The 23538-nt window shown below is 38.5% G+C and overlaps 1 protein-coding gene across 1 annotated transcript in view; it reads right to left on the minus strand.

Moving 5' to 3' along the window:
* LOC306760153 (cGMP-inhibited 3',5'-cyclic phosphodiesterase 3A-like) overlaps positions 1-21588 on the minus strand; it is a gene marked incomplete at both ends in the record, with an annotated part of 53663 nt that extends 32075 nt beyond the window's left edge. Inside the window, one exon of the mRNA XM_079245945.1 lies at positions 20677-21588. Coding sequence (XP_079102071.1) covers positions 20677-21588 — 912 coding nt within the window. The remainder of the gene's footprint in view (positions 1-20676) is intronic.
* Between the last annotated feature and the right edge of the window lie 1950 nt (positions 21589-23538).

The following is a 23538-nucleotide window of genomic DNA, read 5'->3' on the forward strand; positions in this document are numbered from 1 at the left end:
GTCTGCCCTGGGCAGCCGGTGCCAGGCAGGGCCAGCCTTTGCCGGTCTGGACCCGCTGAGGCCTGTTACCCCCTAACTGTGGGGGACTCTGGCTGAGGCCCACCTGTGCCACCTCCTAGGAGGGTGCATGGCTGGCTCCCGAGCGGGGCAGTTGGGGTCTGTGCTTGGGGATGGCTGCCGGCAGCCTGAGTCCTGGGGTTCTCCTGGCCTTCCTCTCACCTTTGTGTGGGCAGGGTCACATTGACATGATCACTCTTCTCTGAACACATTCCACTCTGTATGTTCTGCATGTAACACAGTCACTGAGTCATCCTGCAGGTTTATTTACTAACAACAGGTAGTTTTCTATGCATGTTTCCAGTTTAGCTTGCTGATTTCTGGCTCTCCTGACAGTTGATGGCTTTGTTCTCCTGCGGGACATGATGTGTATATGCATATCTATGTAGGTTGTTCTCTTTCTCATTCTTTCTTTCTCTCTCTCTATCTTTGTCTCTCTACGTGTTGTTTTTCAGTTCTCTTTCTGTCCGTCTTCTGTCCTCTCTGGTCCGGTCCAGCAATACAAACTCTGTAATACAAACAATTATACAAAATAAATAGAGAAATAAAAAAAAGAATCAAGAATATCAAGAGGATCTTTATATCTTTACAGCTCCCCTTGGCAAAGTAAATTTGCTCAGCAGAATACATTGCTTCAATGCTGGACAAAAAAAAATAAAAATAAAAATTATATCTTAAAAGAAAGTGCAGATTCGGACTTTTAAATATGAACTTTGGTCAAATGCAGTTGAAAACAGGTGGGTCCTTATCCTTAAAAAACTGTTGTCTCAGCTGATCAGAGGCTTTCTGGAAGTTTGCCCTAGACACGTGGAACACGGAAGCTAAATGCAACTTCACCCTATCTGGTTCAGCCAGAGTTAGAATTAGTCACAAAGCCAAACTGGCCAGTGTGTATTAGGGCAAGCCAGCACAGCAAGACCCACTGCGCTAAACAACATCAGTTAACCCCTTGCTGACGCTAATTTTGAATTTCTGATAAGACCTAAATCTTGTGTTCCTAGTAAAAAATATATTCTGATATAATTAACAGCTGGCAAAATTATTTCAAACAGCCTTGGTATTTCATATGCAATAAGCTAATCTTTACAAAACCTGTTTTGTACCTGTTTTGCCAATGTTTGGCTGCTTCAACATAGCAACACAACATTTATTGCAGCCTACAAGTTATTACACTCAGATAACTGTAGGTTATGTCAGCGTAACACATGGACAATAATTTCACAAATCCACTTTATAATTTGGACTTGTTTCATTCAAAGACACACAATTCAAGGACTTATGTGTGTGTATCCTAGCTTTCCTCTTGCCACCTTTGCGAATGTCGAAGGCAAATGCAATGAGATCTTCCAGGCCTGCAGTATTCACCTCAACAAACTTGCCCAGCTTGGCCACGCTGCGTTAATGGACCACCCCTGACGACACTAGGGGTGTCACGATTCTCCAAATCCTCAATTTGATATTGCTTTCGATTTTCGGGTCACGATTTGATTCCACTCTCGATATTTTCCTCTTTTTCTTACAGTACAGAGACCTCTGACATTTTTATACTCGTCTTGTCTGTAATCATTTGTTTTCATTAACTTTTGTAGAGTAAATCTTATGTAAAAAATGGGATACATTTAAGTGATGCAGTTTTCATTATTCTTGTATTATGTATCACATTAGACACTTATGGTCCAATCTGAAATTAATTTATTTACAATATAAAGATATAAAGATAACAATCTTGTCCTCAGTCAAGTTATAAAAACAACAAAATAACAAAAATTAGAAGTCACAGAGGGTGCCTACCATCTAGTGACTCTTTTTGGTTTTAGCAGCGTGCACTACTGAAGTAGCAGTACACAACAAAAATAAATAAAAATATAATAGTTATGTTCAAGGCCATGGAACAATTGCCTTCAAAAAAACAGATCCTATTTAAACATAAAAAAATGTAGTTTGGACTTTTTTGCCCTCTGAGAATGACAACTGTCATTTCTACATTCTTCTTTAAAGATTTTTTCTGTGAAGATATTTTGTTTTCTATATGTGGAGAGAGTGATGCTCTTGGAAAGATCAAAATCTTAACAATTTACATATTTATTGGCCAGACAAGACAACTACTATTTTTTTACATTTTTTAAGTTTTGCTTAAGGAAGATGAGAATGTCTACATTCTCTGGAGAAACGGCTGCTGTCTGAGCCGACACAATGCCCCCTGCTGTGGAGAACACTCTCTCACTCGCCACAATTTGTGATTCCTGTGAATGTGTCCTGGCATGTTTGTAGTGTTTCCCATGCCCAGGTATGGTACCGAACATAGCATATCGTACACACTGTGGCCATCTTGTCAACAACAGGAACATTGTCCACATAACTCCTCGGGAACGCAAAATATTTCCACTCTGGTGATTTAAGAGAAGCAGGAGCAGCTTGAAGCTCTGGTGCCGTGTCTCCTTTATCGGCACTTGCCATGGTGTCATAAACTGCAGGTTAGCGAACGAGTAGGGCTGCAACGTTTACTCGGGTAACTTGAGTAACCCGAGTACAAAAATTGATCGAGGTAAATTATTTGCCTCGAGGCTCCGTTTAATTAATATGACATGGTGATATATTTTAATTTATGCATCATTGCGGCATTCTCGGACTACTACGCTGTTCTGAGGGACTAAATCATTGTTTCAGTAAACATATAAAATAGTTAAACATTTATAAAAATATATAAACAGAATCTGTCATCTACAGTATGTCTGTACAGTATGACTGTTTCACCCGGACTGTTGACGGACATTTCAAACAGCAGCGGCGAGCGGTTTGCTTTCTGTCTGAAGCTTCTCGTTGCTTTGGTCTCTAATGGCAGAGAATGAAGAAGAGGGGAGGAAAAGACAGAAAAAGTTGCAAGTGTGGGACCATTTCACACTCAAAAGGGCAGAAAACGTAGTGCAGTGTGTGCGCTGTAAAGCATGTTGTCAATGTTGCAGCACCTGAAAGGAAAACACCCCCACTTCACCGCTCCAGGCGGAGATTTAACTTTCCGATTTATATCAACAACAGCACCACTTGTTAAAAACGTACAGTGTTATAACCTGTGATATTAGTCAGCAGTGACGAGGCATGGCGAGGTGTCGGCTGCTAACGCACGTTAACGGTCTTGTAATCCTTCCCTCATCTGTCTCTCCCGCACACACGCAGAGTCAAAGCGCATGTTTTGCTGTTCCTGCAGCAAACTTTTATTACATATTAAACAGACACACTTTTAACAGACGTGTCGTCCACGAGGACATAGGCTAGTTCTTAGATACGTTGTACATTTTTACAAGTCAGTCCTTCTTTCTACATGAATTCTTCTTTTAAATCTTTTAAAACGCAGGAATTCGCAATCGGTTGAGAATTTTTTCTCCACACATTGAGCGCGTGCACAAACACGTTGGCTGCACCAAAGTATCACATATTAAAACACATTTTCCTCATGCATTAGGTAGTAACAACCCATGCAACAGCTTCACATATATAAATTTATAGATTTACTTTGGTTGCGTTTCTAGTATTTGTTTTACAAATTATGATTAAAAAAAAGTATATAATCATTAGAGTGCTCGATTACTCGTAGAAATAATCTACAGAATACGATTCCAAAAGTACTCGATAGTTGCAGCTCTACTAACGAGCAGCGTTGGCTACAATGTGCAGCAACTTCATGAGCTTTTACTTGTTTGTCCACCTCCCTAATGTATGTCAACCTAACCAATCACTATTGTAGATGGGGGACGGGCTGGGGAAACACATGCACACATACGAATACACAAAAACCCGAGAGAGACGGGGAGGGGGGAGCGGGGGGGTGGGTGTGGAAATGTCAGTCTTTTATTTCATTTAAATGCTTGAGATCATGACGTAATTACGATCGATTACAATGAAACAACGAAATGGTGACACCCCTAGACGACACATGCAGTTCTTGTCTGACAGTGAAGTCAGACAGTAGACACGCATTCTATCCAAACAGGAGCAGGTGAAGAAAATCAGCCGATGAAACCAGGTGTGTAGAGAACAAGTAAATAAATGCAATGCACAAGAAGATGAACTTAAAAAAATAAAACAATACTTAAGCAGGACTCAAAACAGCCAAGAATAGAAACTAAGTAACAGACTAGAATATGATTTCAAATCTGAAGCTAAACTCATAAATGTTGAAGTTCACATAACACAAGGCTCAAGGTGACTAACAACGAAAACGAACCAGCTTTTGTTTTTATTTGCATGCACATGCCAATGACTTCCAGTTCGCACAAACAAATTTTATCAACATGTTGGCAGAGATGATAAAATTAAATCAACAATATAAATTGACAGAAAGTACACAGAAACAGAAATTTTAGCAGTTGGTGCCCAAATCTTCCTTTTGACACAACATGGGAGGTAAAGACAGACATTTATACGTATGAAATTACCGGTCCTTGGAGAAGCTTTGATACCTCTTTTTAAAAAATAAATAATTAATGACTATCTCAACGGAACACTAAATCACTGTGTTCCCACAAGTCAAAGTAAGCTGCCTTGTTTACATTCAGTACAAACAAAAGTAGGCCAGAGTGGGGAAGGCGCTTTCAAATGGTTTTCTCAACAAGGCCTGCTAAATGTGTGACACAAACAAAAGTCTGTCAATGCTCATCAAGCATCAACCAAATCCAATAGTTTCCTGGCTGTAATTATGAAAAAGAGTAAAAAAAAAATAAATAAAATGATCACTTCTATGCATTTGTTTATTCAAATCTCCTCCCCCTTTTTCCCCCTGTGTATGGCGCGTGCTCATGGCAGCCACTAACATTGCCTCAGGCTGAGAAAGAGTTGCATGACTAAGCCTTTGCATGTACTGTCAAGTGAACAAATGCATGCATCTGTCCGCAAGTTTAGAAGTGTACATCTAATATTTGTACTCCCTCGTTCATATTTGATGCATGAACGGTTACGTGTAGCTTGGAAGTTGCATGTGATCATATGTAATGTAGCCAGAAGCTTTGTCCAGTTTAGGCTTTGATGAATGATAAAACTGGATCCACAGTGTTCCCAGAAATGTACCCTGTCAGTAAATAAATGCAGGAACTTGGTCTTTGTATAAAAATCTTTTGGATACATTCTGCCATGTACACGTCAAATTTCCAGTAAGGTGCATAAGTAAGGTGCATCACACACAAATGAGCACCTATACATTCAAAAATATTGATCTGAAACACACAATATTTTATTGTGGCAACCTCCTCCCTCCCTCTTCTCTTCAAGGATCCACGACTAAGTGAAGTGGCTTTCCCTTGTGTTGTTGTACCTATGCTTGACTACTGATGCCAGCTTGTCATTCTCTACTCCTATTACTGTGAGAGGTGAGTGCGTCACAGCTTCAATGACCCCCCACTTTCTGTTGGCTTTCTGCTCTTACTGACTGACGCTGACATTGCTGGGTATTAGCATTTGCGGCTGAATCCTGTGGGAACAGTTTGAGTATCTGCACACCGGTCTTCCATTTGATGCTGCATGCATAAGGACTTAAATCCCATTTTGTGCTGGTGCCTCTTTATGTTAGCCTTTTTCACAATTCTTATGTAGGAAAACAGCTGTAAAGAAATGTTTCTGATGCAGAAAATCACTCTGTTGTTCAACTGGACAAGATTTGTCTGATCTGCATAAAGTTTTTTTGTGAATTCTTAAACTCTTCAGCTTTCAAAGATAAACTAATTTTTGCTTCCATCCTTCCATATATATATATATATATATATATATATATATATATATATATATATATATATATATATATATATATATATATATATATATATATATATATATATATATTTGAATCAAATTATTCCTCAGTCAGGCACTATAGACAGCACCAGAGATGGTATCAGGTGACATAACAGGGCAAAATCCCAAAGAAGAAAATAACATACATACAGCCATGAATGAGAGCATGGTGGAAAACAAAACCTAAGGTCTGTTTGGGAGCGTGTATGTCAATTATCTACAAGAACCAGGTGTGCAAAACCGAATGAAGGCCCAGAAGCTACTTGTATTGTGTACAGTGTAAGGTTAAAGACAAGGGAAGTTTCCCTGCATGACAGCCGGAACTATTATGCTGTTTCAGTTGAACGACAGAAATAGAGATCCTTCCGAAAATCTAAGTCAGATGCATTTACAAAAAAATGAAAAAAAAAAATCTTGTAATCTGTTTGTCTCTGCAGCAGTTCAGAGGACTGTATTACAAAGTGAGTTTAATATATTGACATACCCTGTGAACTGGGCTGACTTACCCCGTCATTGGCAATCTAGAGAAGCATTACTACAAAGCTGGTTATCAACTCTGTAATTCGACCCAGGGTTTTCCAATCTAGTCAGTAACAAGGTTTTTTAATTCCTCATCAAAAAGATGCATCTATGCCTAAAATTGTTTCTTTGCTAAACTCTTTTCCACCCACCAATGCAGACAGAATGGGCAGGTCATTTTCCAAGAGACCTAATTGGTCAGGAAGTGGTGCTTTTATCCTCTCTTTTCTATTATCCAGAACCTAACCTGCTCCGGAGCAGGTTAGCTGTTCAGCATTAGTTGCCAAGGTGATAAACCCTGATAAGAAGTGAACTAGAAGTATCGTAATATTGAAAACCCAGAGTTGACCCTGAAGTTACCTTGGCAAGAGAAAATCCAGCTTCGTAGTACATGCCCTGCCTGTGGTGTTAACTGCCTTTGCCTTCAAAACACACAAGAGAAACACACTGGACTGTGCAAAAATACAACATCAGAAGACACTAAAGAACTTTTGTATTCTGAATTCAGCTTAAAGGAAAAGAAAGTGAGAAGCACATTGAACAGAAAAAGAACTGAAGGACGAAAGATAACACACTGCATCAAGCATAAAGGGACTGCACAAGCCACAAATGCCCTACATTAGTGTGTGCATGTGTGTGTTTGTGCACGTTTATGTGATTGAGACACTAGGACAGGAAGAGAACAAGGGTGGAAGAGTGTGTGTGTGTGTCAATGTGTAGTTCATGCCATCTCCTGTATATAACACATCCACGGCCAAATCCTTTGTTTACTTTTTAGATGAGAACCAAGAAACCAAGAGCTCACTTTGAGATGGTTTACCACAGCTTCTATAGAAATACAGAACATCCAACTAATATAAAACATACTTTTCAGGTTCAACGTGCCATAAAAGGGAGCAACTAACACATAGTAACAGCTTTGGCTTTGCTAAAGAAAAAAAGTAAATAAGTGCAAAATAAAATGCCAGATACCATTTAGCACTTTAGAACTTATATATACAATGGTTTGCCAAAAAAGAACAAAAACAAGTTAATTCAGGTGGTTTTCTTTACTACTTCCATCTTCCGTCATTTTCTACTGCTTATCCAGAATCTGGTGGTGATAGTAACATGCAATAGGGCTGCAACTAATGATTATTTTAATAGTCAACGATTAGTCACGATTACTTCTGTCACGCCCACCATCTGTGCTTCCAGTTGACACAGCTCATTTTACAGGCCCTAGTATGTTTTACCCCACTCGCTTCATTTGCATCATATGAATGTCATCTGGATTCCTAGTCAGTCACAATATAATGTCCTTCAGTAAGTTAATTAGCAAAGCTGTTACGGGAGTTTATAACATGACATGTCGACAATGAAATTTTGCGTCGATAAATTTCATTGTCGACTTTTTGACAAGTTGTTGCAGCCTTACTAAGCAAGGTAACCAGATGACCACCTTTGGAGCACTGCTTACATCCACTTCCTTTTGGAATTTTTCAATGACAGCTCAAATTATATCCAGTACTCAGTTCTATTTGATATCACAACTTTTTAAATTTAGAGTCCAACCAAAAGAAGTCATTTGACTCTTTGTGCCCCTACTATTCATATCTGTTGTTATGTAGATTATAATATCACAATCCAGCAAGGTAGTGTCAGTCTTACTTACGTACATACATCTGTCTAAATGACAACTCAGAACTGAATTGAATCGTCAATTCCTATAGATTTAAACATACCAATCATACTGAGATGAAAATCAAGATATAGAAACCACAGATTCTGTAGTGAGTGTGACTTCAGCGGAGGCCTATAAAAACTCAAGGAAGGCAAAGACACAAGAACACACATCCACTAGGTGGTGTGTTACATAACATAGTGAGTGATGGTAGCTAAGGACACGATTATACTGCTTTTGGCATTTTGTCCTGAAAGTTGGACAGAGAGAAGATTTGGGCGAGTGCAAGATATAACCGGGAGAAACAGGCAGACTGAAGAAACACAGGAAGTTAAAAAGAGACATTGTAAAGACAAGGGCTACTGGAAATGAAAAGGTTTAAAGAGAGCAAAGAGAGTTTTGTCCATTTATTTTTCTTTCTTTCTTTCTTTCCTTTTTTTTTTTTTTTTTTGCTCATAGCCAGCAGGAAAAAGCCTGAGAGCAAGTATAACCCAAATTTATATTTATAATTAGAATTTCTGGGATCAGCAACAGCTTCCTTGAATTGGATTAAGCGGTTAAAAAAAGGATGGTTGGATGGATGGATGGACATTACATGTACAAAAAAAAAACCACTCTTCTTGTCATGGTCCTGATGTGTGTTTTCAATACAGTTTGGGATGTTTATTCAGTTAAATATGCTATATATCATCAATGTGTATATGTGTTCAAGTAATGTGTGCAAATACTATAAAAAGAAGAGAAGAGAAGAGACCATTCTAGGGTACAACCATAGGCTGAATATAAAAAGATGGACAGAACCTCTGTGACGTCACCAATAGGTTTCTGAAGAGCTGAATTTAACCTTGGTAGGCAGTTCCTACTATCGCCATCTTGGCAGGGTCATGTGTGTCATCTCGCCAGGAACATACAAATATGGGCATAGAGGTAGAGCTAAGAGTTGGGCTGTGAGCGTGGGGGTGGATGATTGACATCCGACCTGCCTGTAGCTAAGAGCCAAGCTAAGTAATCTGGAGCTGACAGGAGCTAACCAGCTAATGGAGGGAAGCAGGCTAAAGCTAGGTTACGTTAACTGGCAAAAACCGTGGTTGCTCTAAGTCCTTTTTACTTGAAGTGGGAGATAAGGTACCTGTCAATCAAAAAGACACGCCTCTTAATATGCTGAATTTCAAGAATAAATGAAAGTACAGGGAATTAGAAATAAATTCAATCCCTCCAAAGTTGTCATGAAGGTAAACCTGACCTATTGACCCCTGCTCGTTTCCTGGACTCCTTGTCTCGACATCCCTCTTGTTTACCCCTTGCTTGTCTCATGGATCATCCCATGAGCTGTCTCACCAACAGCTTGGTGAGATTTTCAAATACCTGTTTGGTGACTAAACCTGTTAATTCTTCTATCTGTCTTGAGGAGTCCTTTGTTACAGGAGTCTATGGAGATTTGCTCTGTTTTGGAGCCAGTGCCTAGCGGATGAGTGCAGTTTTATGCACTTCTGCATAGGCTTCACTCTTAACTGCCGGAGGTTGCCGCTTGGGTACAACATATGCCCTATATTAAAACAATCAATTGATTACTCAAAACATTTTAACATATTTTAATTAGAAACAAAGTGTACATTGAAAATGCTTTCAATCATCATTTTAAAGGTGTGCCAATTTTGCCCATAAAAGACTTTTGTACCTTTTGTTCACTGTTTTAATTTGAAAATATAAAAGTTGAGATCAGATAGATGTAAATTTAGATCACATAAACTTCTGAAGTACTCTTTGAGTTTTCTTGAAATTCTGTTTATAATTGAGCTGCCATCTGATACTTCTTTTATCTATCGATAAAAATACCAGTAATTGTGATTTTTTTTTTTCAGTCAGGAGCCAAAATAGGATAAAGACTTCAGTGTTGCTTTAAAGTTTGTAAAGCCCTTGGAGTTTTCCAAACGTCAGGATTATTGTAGATAAAAATAGAGAAAGCCCACATCAGCAAATTAGACTAAATGTACTCTGACAAGTTAGCCTGGGAATAAAATTCTGCCCATACCTGTTTGTTCCCCACTTTCTCCACAGCTACATAGCCTGAATCAGTTCCGAACAAAAAGGCAACACTCTATGATGCTTGAAAGCACTGCTGGTGTCTCAGAAAACAGCTGTTAACTGGGAGAGAGTGCATGCACTGCAGATTTAGCCTCCATCTAAAATAAAATCCCTACAGTGCACAATGAAACTATCAGTTTCTGAAAAGTTACATGTTTTTATTCTTGGAAATAGTTTGTGGATGTTATTGTTGGTTTAACAAATAAAACACTGCTAAGATCTGATAAGGACCAGGTGATTTTTTTTCCTTTTTTTTTTTTTTTGCTACATTCCCTGATGTAAGTTGTAAACAATTAAAAAAGGTGTTCTTTTTTCCACATGAGAACCTTTGTGGAAATGTACACATAAAGAAAGTAGACTTCTGAGGACCTCTAAGTGTTGGTAAAGCTTATAGTCCGCACTCATTCTCACAACACTCTTTTTTTCTTTGCATTTGGTGCTTTGTTTTCTCCATCAAGCACAGATTCACACACCAATGAGCAAATCAGGCCCAAAGTGCGGTCACTCTAGGACACTTTGACACAAGAAGGTTCACAGATTGAACTGCAAACCTTCCAACTACTGGACAAGTCCTCTATTGCAAGGTCCATGGCCTTATGGGACACATATCATGCCCTTTTTTCAAAATTTCCTGAGATTTTGATGAAATGTTTATGACAGCAGACAAAAGTCACATTGTTACACATCTGCTCCATACACCCTGGGCTTTATTGTCTATTCCTCTGTCCTTTATGTATTTAGAGGCACTGCTGAATACATTCCAGTTTTCACTTAAATTGACAATTAAGTAATGATGGAGGTGGTGATGATGTATTTAATGACAAAGGGTAAGTTGTAATTTGCCCGCATGTGACTATGGAAAAAAGTTTTTTAAAATAAGAGTTAATAAGAGTAGTGTACATTTTATCTGTTGATGAAAGTTTAAAGTTTTAAAATTGAAACTGCATATTTCTGAAATAAATCATTTCCCATTTTAAACAGCTAACTGATGGAGATATTGTCAAAGCTAGTGGGCAGAAAATTTATTGCAGTTCAATTTGTGTTTTCAAGTTGGAAGCAACTTCAAACTACCAAATACTTGGAAGCACAGTGCAAGTATATTTTTCATAATATGTTTGTCTTAGCCCTGCGATGGACCGGCGAGCTGTCCAGGGTGTACCCTGCCTGTCGCCCAAAGCCAGCTGGGATAGGCTCCAGCTTCCCCGCAACCCTGAATTGGATTAAGCGGTTCAGAAAATGAATGAGTGAATGAATGTTTGTCTTAATACGTCTGTAAGCAAAATATTAAGAGAAAGGGTGTCGTGTAGCAAAACTGTGATCCAAAAACATTTTTGTTGTTGTGTCCCACATCATTATCATAACTTCAATTCCAGTTACATAAGAGATAGTATATATATATATATATATATATATATATATATACATACTATCTCTTATGTAACTGGAATTGAAGTTATGATAATGATGTGGGAACTGGACCATGAAGTAACAAATAAGAGATTGCAATCACATTTTATTTTCTGACATTTACAATCCTTTATATATATATATATATATATATATATATATATATATATATATATATATATATATATATATATATATATATATATAAATATATATATATTTATATATATATAAATATATATATATATATATATATATATATATATATATATATATATATATATATATATATATATATATATATATATATATATATATATAAACAATTTAGCTTTCAGTGATGGCCTTCCAACAAAATCAGACTGAGACAGAATAAACCAGCTAAGCACTTTTAAATCCAGATGAACCACCACAGAAGTTTTTTTTTTTCTCAACACAGCAAACCTCTGACCGTTCGCTGCTGCATGTGTATTACTGCTGCATGTCTACAGTATGGTTGTGTGTGTGTCTGAGTCAGACATGTATCTGTGCATTCTGGGGGATAATGGAAGGGAAAAACACTCCCAGATGCATGTGATGCTATTATACCCTTGATTATCTGATTGGGTAATCTACAGTTGTCCAAGACAAACACACTGTTGGCAGACTGTTGACAAAGTATCAACCATAAGTAGGGATACATGCACATGCAGACACCTGTATTTGAGCATGTGCTCAATGATGCATAGGTATAGTGAGCATTAAGCAGAAAGACTGTGTTGAACACAGCCGTTATTTTTACTCTTCATAAAACAGTTGTATGGGAAACTCCTGAATGAGCAACACAGGAAGTGGGGAAAACATAGAGAAAGAAAGAGACAGAGGGAGTGGGGTAAAGAAATTTTGTGATGACATGACAGATTTTACCTTTATTATGTTGATGCTAATTTAAAATAACAGATTTACCAAATCCACACTAGAAGAAACAAAAATACATGAAAGTCAAGGTGTTTGTTTAACTGGGTATTAACTTACAGAAGATTTTGTGGCTTTGTTACACTGCCTGTAACCACTGAAATTTTTTAACTAAATCTGGGATTATTCTAAATTGAATTAATTTGTTTTCAATAAAAACACAATCTGGAAAAATAAGGTCTAATGATGATTACAAACAAGTAACATTCTTAAGCAAGTTAACTCAGTCACTTTATTGTAGCGTTGTTTACGTGTATGGTAGGATGTTCACAGACTACAAACTACAGCAATGAAAGAAACAAAAACATGCCAAGCCTTCTTGCATATTTAGCTTTAACATCTAAACTCACCTCCTGATTAGTTATAAGATCTTAAATCTGAATGCAGTGTGTTTACGTACAAAAAAGGGAAAAGCCATAGGATCCCTGATTATGTTGTGTGAAATGGGTCACACACTTCTCACTTCCTTAAAGTAAAGCACTAAAAGAGAAAAAAAAAGATCAGCACAGAACTGTTTATAATGCTCCCCTGCTAACAGCCTGTCACAGGGTGTGACTGTTTACAGTAGAGAAGCAGACAGACATACAGACATTATGGATAGATCTAGAGTCTGCCCCCTGCTCAGGCCACCCTCCCTCCCCAGTCTCACCTCTCACCGAGCATATTTTGGAGCTAAAACACACCATTGAATCAAGTAACAAGGCAATCCTTGTCCCAGGCCACCAAACCTCATCTGGACAGCCAGCAGGAAAGCCACTGTATGAAAGTGTATGCATGCATGTGTGTGTGAGTGTGTGAATGTGTGAGCATGTGTACAGTATACAGAAGTGGTCAGGGTAGGTTAAAATTATTTGCTTTTGCCTTTCAGCAGCAAGCATTGGAGGCTACTCTCACTTTTTTTTCCTTTTTTCTTTTTTTTTTCTTTCTACAGATGGCATGGAGCCATATTCACATTACATGGAGGCACACACACAGAAAAAGTCACATATGCAATATCTGTTGAGCAAACCAAAAGCGATGGACACAAACTTGCCTCGACAGCACGTCTGTGTGCCATGCAAGACCTCGGAGCGATGGTGTGTTTGGAACAGCAGCAGAGAGGCTGAACGCAGGGATCAGATAGTTGTCCTTTTAACATCAACACTTTGCCTGGGCTTGGCAGCAAACCTCCTCTCACTCCTCCTTTTTTCCTCACCCTCCCCAGCAAATCTTTCAGCACTCGCTGTGCACTCCTCTCACTCCTTCCCCTCATCCTCTCTCACATTGCTCCTGCATTAGGTCCCTTCTCGCTTGTTTGCCTCCTGTACCCCGAGCTCTCTCTTTTTCACACACATACACACACTTGAACAGTAAACATGCATACACTAACCCACTTTGGGCTATGTGAGTGCTGCTTAAAGTTGGGTGCAACAGTCCAAATGCTAGCATGTTTGTTCTTTTGACCTTTTGATCATCCTTTCTTCATCGTTTCACATCTGTATCACATCTCTGGCTACCTTTTTTTTGTTGATTTTGAATAAAATTATACTTTCTAAAAGGGTACAGATCAACAACACAAATCCAGTTGTTAAATAACTTATTAATGAATGGTTGCCTTCACCTCTTTCTCATGTCTGCTAGACACTAATATTAAAAGCTCTCTTTAAGTCTCTTACTGCTTTAAAAATGTTCATGAACAGCTATTCTATCAACAGCTAACATTTCCTTCTTTAATGCAACAGTGTTTTTGGCCCCTGGTTACATTTGTGGATTATATATGGAGCTGCCACATTACAGAGTGCAAACTTGCACATGCAAAAAAAGTACAACCTGATATACTAGCAGCACACTGAGGGTTGCATCTGTCAAATGAGCAAAACAGCACGTCTCCATCCAGATAGTGTGTCTGCAGCAATGAATATGCAATATGGAGCGTTCACACACAGTTATGTGTGTGTTGGTTCGAGAAAATGTAAATATATAATAACACCTGCAATGTGATCTATTAAAGCGGACAGCAACTTTGCTCATAGAAACTGTGCCTATATTTAATGCATTTCCAAAAGAGGTGCAAACTGTTTGTGTGCGTTAAATGCCCACACATGGCTGCAATTATTGTGGCAACAAGGAGACATGAAAACAAAGCCAGCAAATGCTGAGATAGCATTTTTCACCCTTGTGTAAATATTTTTAGAATGAAAGAGAAAATAATAATTAAACATATTTCTTTTCCAGCCTTTTGAAGCTGTTTGAGGAACTCAGGATGGATTTGAAACCAGGTGGAAGAGTTGCGCCATAGTCCACCTGCAATAACAAAACTACTTACAAGTCTGCACATTTTTGCATATCTATCTACGTTCCAGCGTAGAGTAGCTGTCACATCTCCTAATCCTGTCTTTCAAATCTGCTGTCTGAGTCTTAAACGCCCCGTGTCGCAGGATGGCCATGGTTATTAGGTTTTCCACACATCCTACAGGAATGTTCAGCCCTGTGCACAAAATTCTAAATTGCAAACGCAAATTACAACTTACAAATAACGATCTTAGTATATCTGGCACCAAGAATTTACTGAGAAATGATTGCCCCAGATAAAAATGTACTTTGATTAATTTATTGTATCTATTATATCAATTATGTGTGATTGACAGTTCATATTAGTGAAACTAACAACAAAACAGCCAAATCGTTGCCTTCTGTGCTCTCTTTTTTATTTACTGAAAACCAAAATGTGCCAATAGCAGTACTGTTGTGTTTGAATTTGTAATCCGTCATGTTAATGTTAAAGATATTATCAGCATTCAATGACTGCGAATAATTGAAAGTTTATCACCTTAGGATAAACAGCTGATGCCATTAAACCATGGTAGAAGATGGCAGCAAAAACACTAAAAAACTACATAAAAATATTGCAAAATATTCCAAATGTTTTTTTTCAATTCAGGCAGATGGAAAGGTATATTACATATCTGTGAAAAAAATACTGCTTTGTTCAAATAATTAGAATCAAGTGATTATGCAATGATTAGTAAAAAGGTCCCACAAAGATACAGTGATGTAAATAAATCCATACTCCTCCTCGCTCATTGGGGAAGTTATGTTTTAGTTTTTTCATCCGAATTAAATTTGCTCAGCAGGTTGTTCTCTGCTTCCCAATCCAACATTTCCTAAGGAGTAGATTACTACTTTAAATGCACTGATAAATAAGGCTTGTCATTACTTTAGCAACCCACCACTGCATGGTGTAAATGTGTGTAGGATGCTGCTTATAAGAAAATACTGTTAATCCTGATTAATTATCAACTGTTACTGGTTAATCAGTAGAAAATCATTTCCATGTGACGGTTTTAACAGTAATTTACAAGCTACTACATAAATCCTCTATAAATTTGCAGCAACCTTTGAGGCCTGGTCTCTTTGTGTACCGTTTTGCATTCAGCAAAATATTTTCCACTTAATATGGAGCTGGTTGACATTTTTTCTGCTAAGACACGTGATAAAACCTCTACTGAAGATGAAAGATGAATGTTATACATGAACACAAAATGTTACATCACCAAACAGTTTCCTAAAAACTTTTTGCATCAAATCAGAGCTAAATTATGTGTTTCGCCTTTGAATTTGACTATTTCATATTGTTTTACTTACCTGAACGAGTCATAGTTTGTCTTTTTCAACTGATAATATTGTATACCAGGCAATCATTCTGTCATATGTGTATTGCACAAATTCGCTGGCCAAAAATAGCTCTAAAAAACTTTAAACTGTTTTTATCATAATCCTGATCAAGTAGAATGATGCTGTACCGCTGTTTTTTTCTAGCAAGAATGCAGTAGAAGATCCAGCCTCCCGGTGTTTGTCCATTAGAAATGGAAACAGAATTCTCCATTATCTTTAAAAAAAAAAAAAGGAAAAAAGATATATTAAGCCTGGATGCCATTCAAAGTGAGAGCTGGTGACTGGAGTAGGCTGTGTCTCCCTGGAAAAGTATGTGCGTCAGTGAGAGAACATGGGCCTTACCTCATATAGATCTGAGAGACCATGTTTCCGCTTTAAAATCTGTTTCTCTCCTCTCCTCTGCCCTCCAGTCTAATGCAAATACTTAATGCAGTGTTAACAAAATTATTATTATTTGTGTTACAGAGTATCCTCACTCACAGTCTGATACACTGAAGCTATTCACTTTGCATTGTTACGTTGCAATGCCTTGTTGACCTTGAATGAAACTTATGTGACAATATCTGTGTGATTAACTTTTGTCACCATGTAACAGAGAGGGAAACAAAGCTGGGAGGTGAAGCATCAAAACTCAAAGCACTGTTAAGTATTGCCGCTTTTTTTAGACCTTCTATTTATGGCTATTGTTATCTTGTAGACAGCAAGTGCTTCTCAAATGCATGTGACCCAAAAACCACTACTCTACAAAATCTGCATCCAAATGAGGCCTCGGCTGAAAGACAAACAACTTTCTCAAAGAAGATGAAGAAAAAAACCCAAAACAATTATAAAGTCAAATTCAAATAACAATATTTGAATATTAAAACTCTAAGCAGGTTCAAGTTGATTGCAAGAAATGTGTAATTACAGTCATATATTCTACACAAAGTTCATGAGTGAAACATTGAATCCCATTCACCAGAGAGAAAACTATGAAAATAAAGCCATGAGACTGAGCCAACGCTACTTCCCAGCTTCTAGATCAGCAGAGTGCTTGTCTTGCCTCTGGCTTGGAAGGCTGCACCAGCCTGCTTCATAAATACTGCACAACCAATGCTTGATGAAAACCCCCGCTTCTCTTAGGTACAACTGCACTCCAGAGAGCTTCATTATCTACAGTATGAATAAACTGTACTGGCAAACTGTGTGTCTCTGTGTCAGACAGTAACTGTGAGATAAAGGAGCTGAATAGATTATTTAAAATTCTGCATTCAGTGTTTTTAAAAAGGTCTTAAATTTGTACCGATATCTGACAAAGATGACAAATGTATTCCTAATGTTATGATTAATTACAGATGAATATCTTACTTTCTTCATGTGCAGGTCTTTGATCCCACATAGATCACCTGACAAGATGCCATGTCCAGCACTCAGCCCCTTGTTCAGGAAGAGTGTTGCATGACCTTTCTTTACATATTTTAAGTGAGGTACATATTTAAATGATTATTATTTCACTCATCACATTGAACAAGCTTTAACACGAAACACACGTCCAAGTAAAATATGTTAAGTACTGTAGGTCTAAAGCACTCAATGATTTCAGGCAGCCTGACCTACAGACTAACTCCAGGTGTATTCATGACCTTTTTCAAAATATTGCTAATTCCATGCATACTGCATGGCTTAGAAGAAACTTGTTTCTGACTGATTTGTGCTTGTAGAAATTTGTCAACTCTTGATAGCACTGAGAACTTTTTAAACATCACTAAGCAGAGTGTATTTAACTGTACAGGGCTTCATAGTTCAGCCAATAATAAGAATCATGACCAGTTTAGTAAATGCACTGATCGTTAATGTTTAATTTAATAAACAAACACACATATAAATCATGTTTGAGCAATTAACGATGATTTAAGACCCATCAAAAACAGAAAAGGTTTTAGCTAGATTCATAACACAAAAGACACTGATAGCATCATTATAAGTAGAATATGGCACAATAATCAAGGACAAAAGTGATTCATGTGTAATTATGATTAATAAAAAGGATCTGCTGACTGATCTGTGACCTGTTTTTGTTTGCCTGTTAAGTCTTTAAGCATTTCTTAGCATTTGCTGAATTTCTTTGCTTCCTTTACGTTTATTTTTTCTGATCACACTCAACACTGTTTGCAACTCTGTCATAACCAGGCAAAGGGAGGTAGAGTTTCTAGTTTATTGTTATATTTTAATCATTGCATTATGTACAACAGTACATATTGTCGAGTCTAAATAATGCCATTTTTGTATAGCCAGAATGAATGATTAATCTAGAAAATTGCATTGTTTTGACTATCTATTTATGTAAACTGTGTTTAACTTGTTCATGTGTTTATGTGGCTCATATCAATCTCTGTCCTGCTCAGGACAGAGTACAGGGGGACACATAGTCCTCAGCATCTGGTCAGCTGAGAGGCTTTTTTTTTCTTAAAGTTTCACAGTTCAATTTGTCATCATTCCTGTTCCAGGCATGATAAGGCAGAATGGGTAATGGAGCCGTTCTAATAGTACAGATAGTGCACTAATTCAGTGTTCCCTGGATACCAATTAGCAATGAACAACCAGGCATCAGGAATCAGACAGCTGATGGGCGAACAGCTCAAGTTCCCAGATGACAGAAAAAAAAAAACTTGATGCTTTGAAAAGTGCATGTGCTCTTTCATAACAGGGCATTTGTTGGCTCACAGTGACAATAAAACAGAGTTGTTTATGTTTCTACAGATTTCTTAGAGTTAGAAAAAATTAGGTAGAAAAGAAGAATAATAATTTAACAATTCAGTTTGATTTAAGGTCTTCAAGGCATCATTTTATAGCTTGTTCCTCATTACCACTTCCTATAATAATTAGCACAAAACAGAATGACGATCATACTGTGAAAAGAGACAAGGGTAGAAGGAGAATATTGAAGTGGCTACAAAGTGTGAAGGTTACACTGTAGGTACAATATTTTGGCCTGATGCTACTGAAATGTAAGCAAAATGTAACACCTTCTAAAATACATAAACACCTAGAATCAAGTTATTTCAATAAGGCATTCCCTTCCATCTTGACTCCTCAAACTACAAAATAGCCAGGCTAAAGTTGCCGGTTTAGCTAAGTGAATCATCACACAGAATCCACTGTGGGTTGCATGCACATGGAAGAAAAAACTGCTTCTTTTTCTACATGTTGACATCCTAAAACCTGGCGCTGGATCTGAATTTATTAGTTGTGTTTTGTTTAGGTCAGTTAAGACCTAAGCACAGTAGAAAACACAAAAAGTAAGGGATGCAAGAAAACAGCATTCAGAGCAGCTGAAGGAAAGACTGATGACTGATTTACTACATTGCTGTACATAAAAACGTATCTAAATGTGATTTTGTTCAGTTTTGCTCAACTTTCTACATTCTACCTCCACTCCTTGTTTTGACCACATCAACTGTTTATCCAAATCAAAATGAAGAGGACAAAATGTGAAGCTGATGTGAGGCCACTTTTGCAGAGTATGTTTTCTCAAGATAGCTTTGAATTTGGTCACGTATTTTTTGTCAGTGCTAAAGATACTGAGATGTGTACAGGGGTATACCTGTCATTTTAGAGTAGGTTGAATTCTTGGTAGAGGCTTTTTAGTTAAACGTAGAGATAATAGAGGCAATTGGTCATAATAATATTGTTTCTGAGATTAAAGAAAAACAGTAATTTTGCACTAACTATTCAGAAACTAAAAATGGCAAAAGCAGGTTTCTATTTTTGTCAACTCATTGGTACTGAAAAAAGTACATTTATGTCATTCATGATTTTTTAGTCATCTACCTCATTTTGAATCCATACCATCATATTCATCTATACCCCGCACTGAGGATCCCCCACCCCCTCCTTTTGAAAATAAATAAAATAAAATAAAACAAACCGTCAGTGGATGGATCACACTGATTTTAAGGTGCATGCAAAAATAGAAAAAAAAAGAGCTGTGATTATGACCACGACTTACTCAGTACACCATATGCTGACAATGCCAGAACAAAAACATGCATCACGAGAGGATCCATGTAAAGTCTGGCAGCAGCACTGGCCCGCAACCAGGACAAGCAGAGGCTTTCAAAATATTTAGATGATACTTCACACCTATTCACACACACTCGGGCACTCAGAAACTTGGCACGATAAACGCATCATGCATTTGCTTATCATCTGCTAAAAACACACAACACACAGATGATAGCGGAATCCAGACCAAAGTCAAAACTACAAGCAGCAATGTTTGAGGAATATATTTGATGGTGTAACGTTATAAACACAGAAGCAATAGACCATTATCAGCATGTATGGGCCTACATGACGGCCTGGGGAGCAAAAAGTCATCATCATGATGACAGTGGTTGGTCATTCCAGTTGTCCCAATGCGATGAAGGAAACGCGCGTAAAGCTGCCACACATGCCATCAGAGAAAAAGAGGAGAGCCAAAGTCGTTACAGGCCGACAGCTGTTGAAAGGTCATATGCAGCAACAAAGCATCCGATATGGTCTGCTCCAGATGTCCAAAGTTAGACATATCTTACCTGGTCCCGCGGAATGCAAGGCAGCGAAGTCCTGCGGAGGGACTTGCTGTTGCTCTGACTGTGAGCCATCATTTCCGAGGCCGCTATGGAGCTGGACCTCCGTCTCCTCTTGAAGACAGGGATGTCCTCCTCCTTCGCCCCGGTCACAGAGCCACAGCACCCCGTCCCGCTGGTCCCTGAGGCCGGCAAGAGCCGGTCAGCATACCTCGCAAGCAAAACCCCCAGCAGCCCCAGCAGGTAGGCCAGGTAAGGTCTCCAACTGGCCCGGACTCTGCTCAGAGAAACAAGGGATACGGCCCTGATGACGCTAATGAAGGCGAGGATGGACACTCCCTGTCCCAACCGGACAACCAGCAGAGCCCCGCTGCCCAGGCAGCTGAGGACTACCAGGGTGGCGGTTAAGGACAGCAGCTGCTCCTCGGCGCCGCGCAGGAGAGACTGCGCCGCCGCTTCGCCTAAGTGGCACACCGCTAACAAAAACAACGCGCTCCGGATTAGCACCCCACAGCGAATCAAAAAGAGCCAGACCCAGAAAAAGGCACATACGAGTGTAAAAACCGGAGAGACGCAATGACACGCAGTGAAAAGCAGCTCCACAGCGCAGCCCGCCGCTAAATGGAAACGACAGCCGGAGCCGCTGCTATTTCCGCTGCTGCTGCTGCTGCCTGCATCCCAGTCGACCAATCTGAGCAGCAGAGCGAGTAAAACGGAGATGGAGGCAACGCAGACCGCAGACGACACTCTTCGGCAAGTCCATGTCACGGCGAGTCTCAACCAGGACTGGCTCGCTTCGTCCTGGTACAGCGGGGTGACACATGTCCTCACGTAGCCGCCGCGCTCCAACAGTGCCTGAGGATATTTTTCACGAGCGCCTCTTGATGAACTTATGTCGCTGAATGACTCCAAGGCCATCACAGTTGCTCAAGTGGAATGCTGCGCTGACAGTACAGAGAAATTATTGATTTAGTTTTTGTGCTAATGTTTCTGTCTACATGTTTCATCAGCAATTTCCATCAAATCGCGCGTGATCAGTGCGCACACTGGTCAGGTATGTTTGCCTCCAAAACTAAAGTTTTTAGAACATGTATATATATATATATATATAAATATATATAAAGACCGCTTAAGTTTGGGTTGTAAAACTTTTCTTTAAGTTTTGTGGGTTAGAACTACCCCATCACATTTGGTCGACTATTGAGTTGCCCCTGGTCGTCAACCAGTGAACCAAAAAAGCAACCTCTGGCGTTTCACACATCTAGGCCACTGCCTCAACTTTTCTACATGGTCTCTCTCTCAGCCTCTCTCTCCTTCTCTCCCCTCCCACTAGACATTATCCCTTTTTTGTGCCGCTCCGCTGATTACTCCATCACGTTTCAGCTCTGCTCAGGCTGCAGGCTGCAGTCTTCTATGGGGTTCCGTTTGTGTAAAAAAAAAAAGTATATGTAATGTGTGTACATGTTGTTGGTTTATGTTGCTCCAATGTGTCTTTGGTACATGTCTATGGCCTAATGTTTTTGACAAGTGTTGTTGCTTTTTGTATATATCAATATTGCGTATGTATTTCTTGCATATGTACATGTTGTACATGTTGTATATGTACATATGTATATGTATCTGTTGCATATGTATTTATATGCTATTTGCACTAGGACCCCTTTGCTGTCCGAATTACCGCCTGAAGGGGAAAAAAAAACCCGCTATAATGGAAATATTTTGCAAGCTTTTAAAAATATGTATTTCTTAAAATTCTAACATTTTTTGTAATGTCTAATAAACACTTAGACCAGACATGGCCTATTTCAGCATTTATTTGTGACAAAGGCAACAACGGCAGAGACCAACGACATAAACCAACAGCATTGACCAACAACAGAAAGCAACGACATTAGCCAATCAGAAGGTAAAGACGTGCAGCAAAATACGAAGTCTACATATGCAGCAAACACAAATGCAACAACATACATGTACAGCATTTACATCATTCAACATTTATATGTGCAATAAATACATATGCAACAGATACATGTACATATACAACATGTACATGTACATATGCAAGAAATACATACACAATATTGACATATACAAAAAGCAACAACACTTGTCAAAAACATTAGGCCATAGACATGTACCAAAGACACATTGGAGCAACATAAACCAACAACATGTACACATATTACATATACTTTTTTTTGACACAAACAGAACCCCATAGTCTGCTCTGGGAGCGACGCAGTTCACTGTGGATGCATGCCATGTTTACATGAAGATTTCCTGGCTTGTTCTGGAAGATGGAGAAGCTCATTGTGAGAAGGACCAATAGTGAACCTGTAATACATCTCAGACACGCAGCTTTCTGTAATGACAGGACACCAAAAATGGATAGAGTACTGGTGCCATGTGACTTTAAACAATGTGATATATCAGCACAAATTCTCACAAAGAACACATAAAAATGATATGGGAGTAGTTTTATTTACTTCTTCCATTTCCTTTAAACCCATTGCATGCAGACATTATTTATAGTGTAAAGTAAGTGTAGCAAATAACTTACTATATTTTATACTGTACAGAAACGTTTGTAAGATGGAACTCATTCCAAATATTACACATTGTTTGATATTAAACCAATGGTTTCCAATCTTTTCTGACTGGTGTTCATCTTACAACAAGAAATATGCAGGCTCTCTCATTTTTAGGATTCTACAACTAGTGATTTTTTTTCCCACTAAACAGGAGCATATCCAAGAAAAGGGGTGGCCAAGATAAGACAGAAGCTATGAGGGGTGGTTCATCAATATCCATGACCAATGTCCAGTAGAATCATTGTTAATTTTGGTTCAAATAACTAATTCTATTTTA

This window comes from Telmatherina bonti, assembly GCF_933228915.1.
Source record: "Telmatherina bonti genome assembly, chromosome: 9".
Lineage (NCBI taxonomy): Eukaryota > Metazoa > Chordata > Actinopteri > Atheriniformes > Telmatherinidae > Telmatherina > Telmatherina bonti.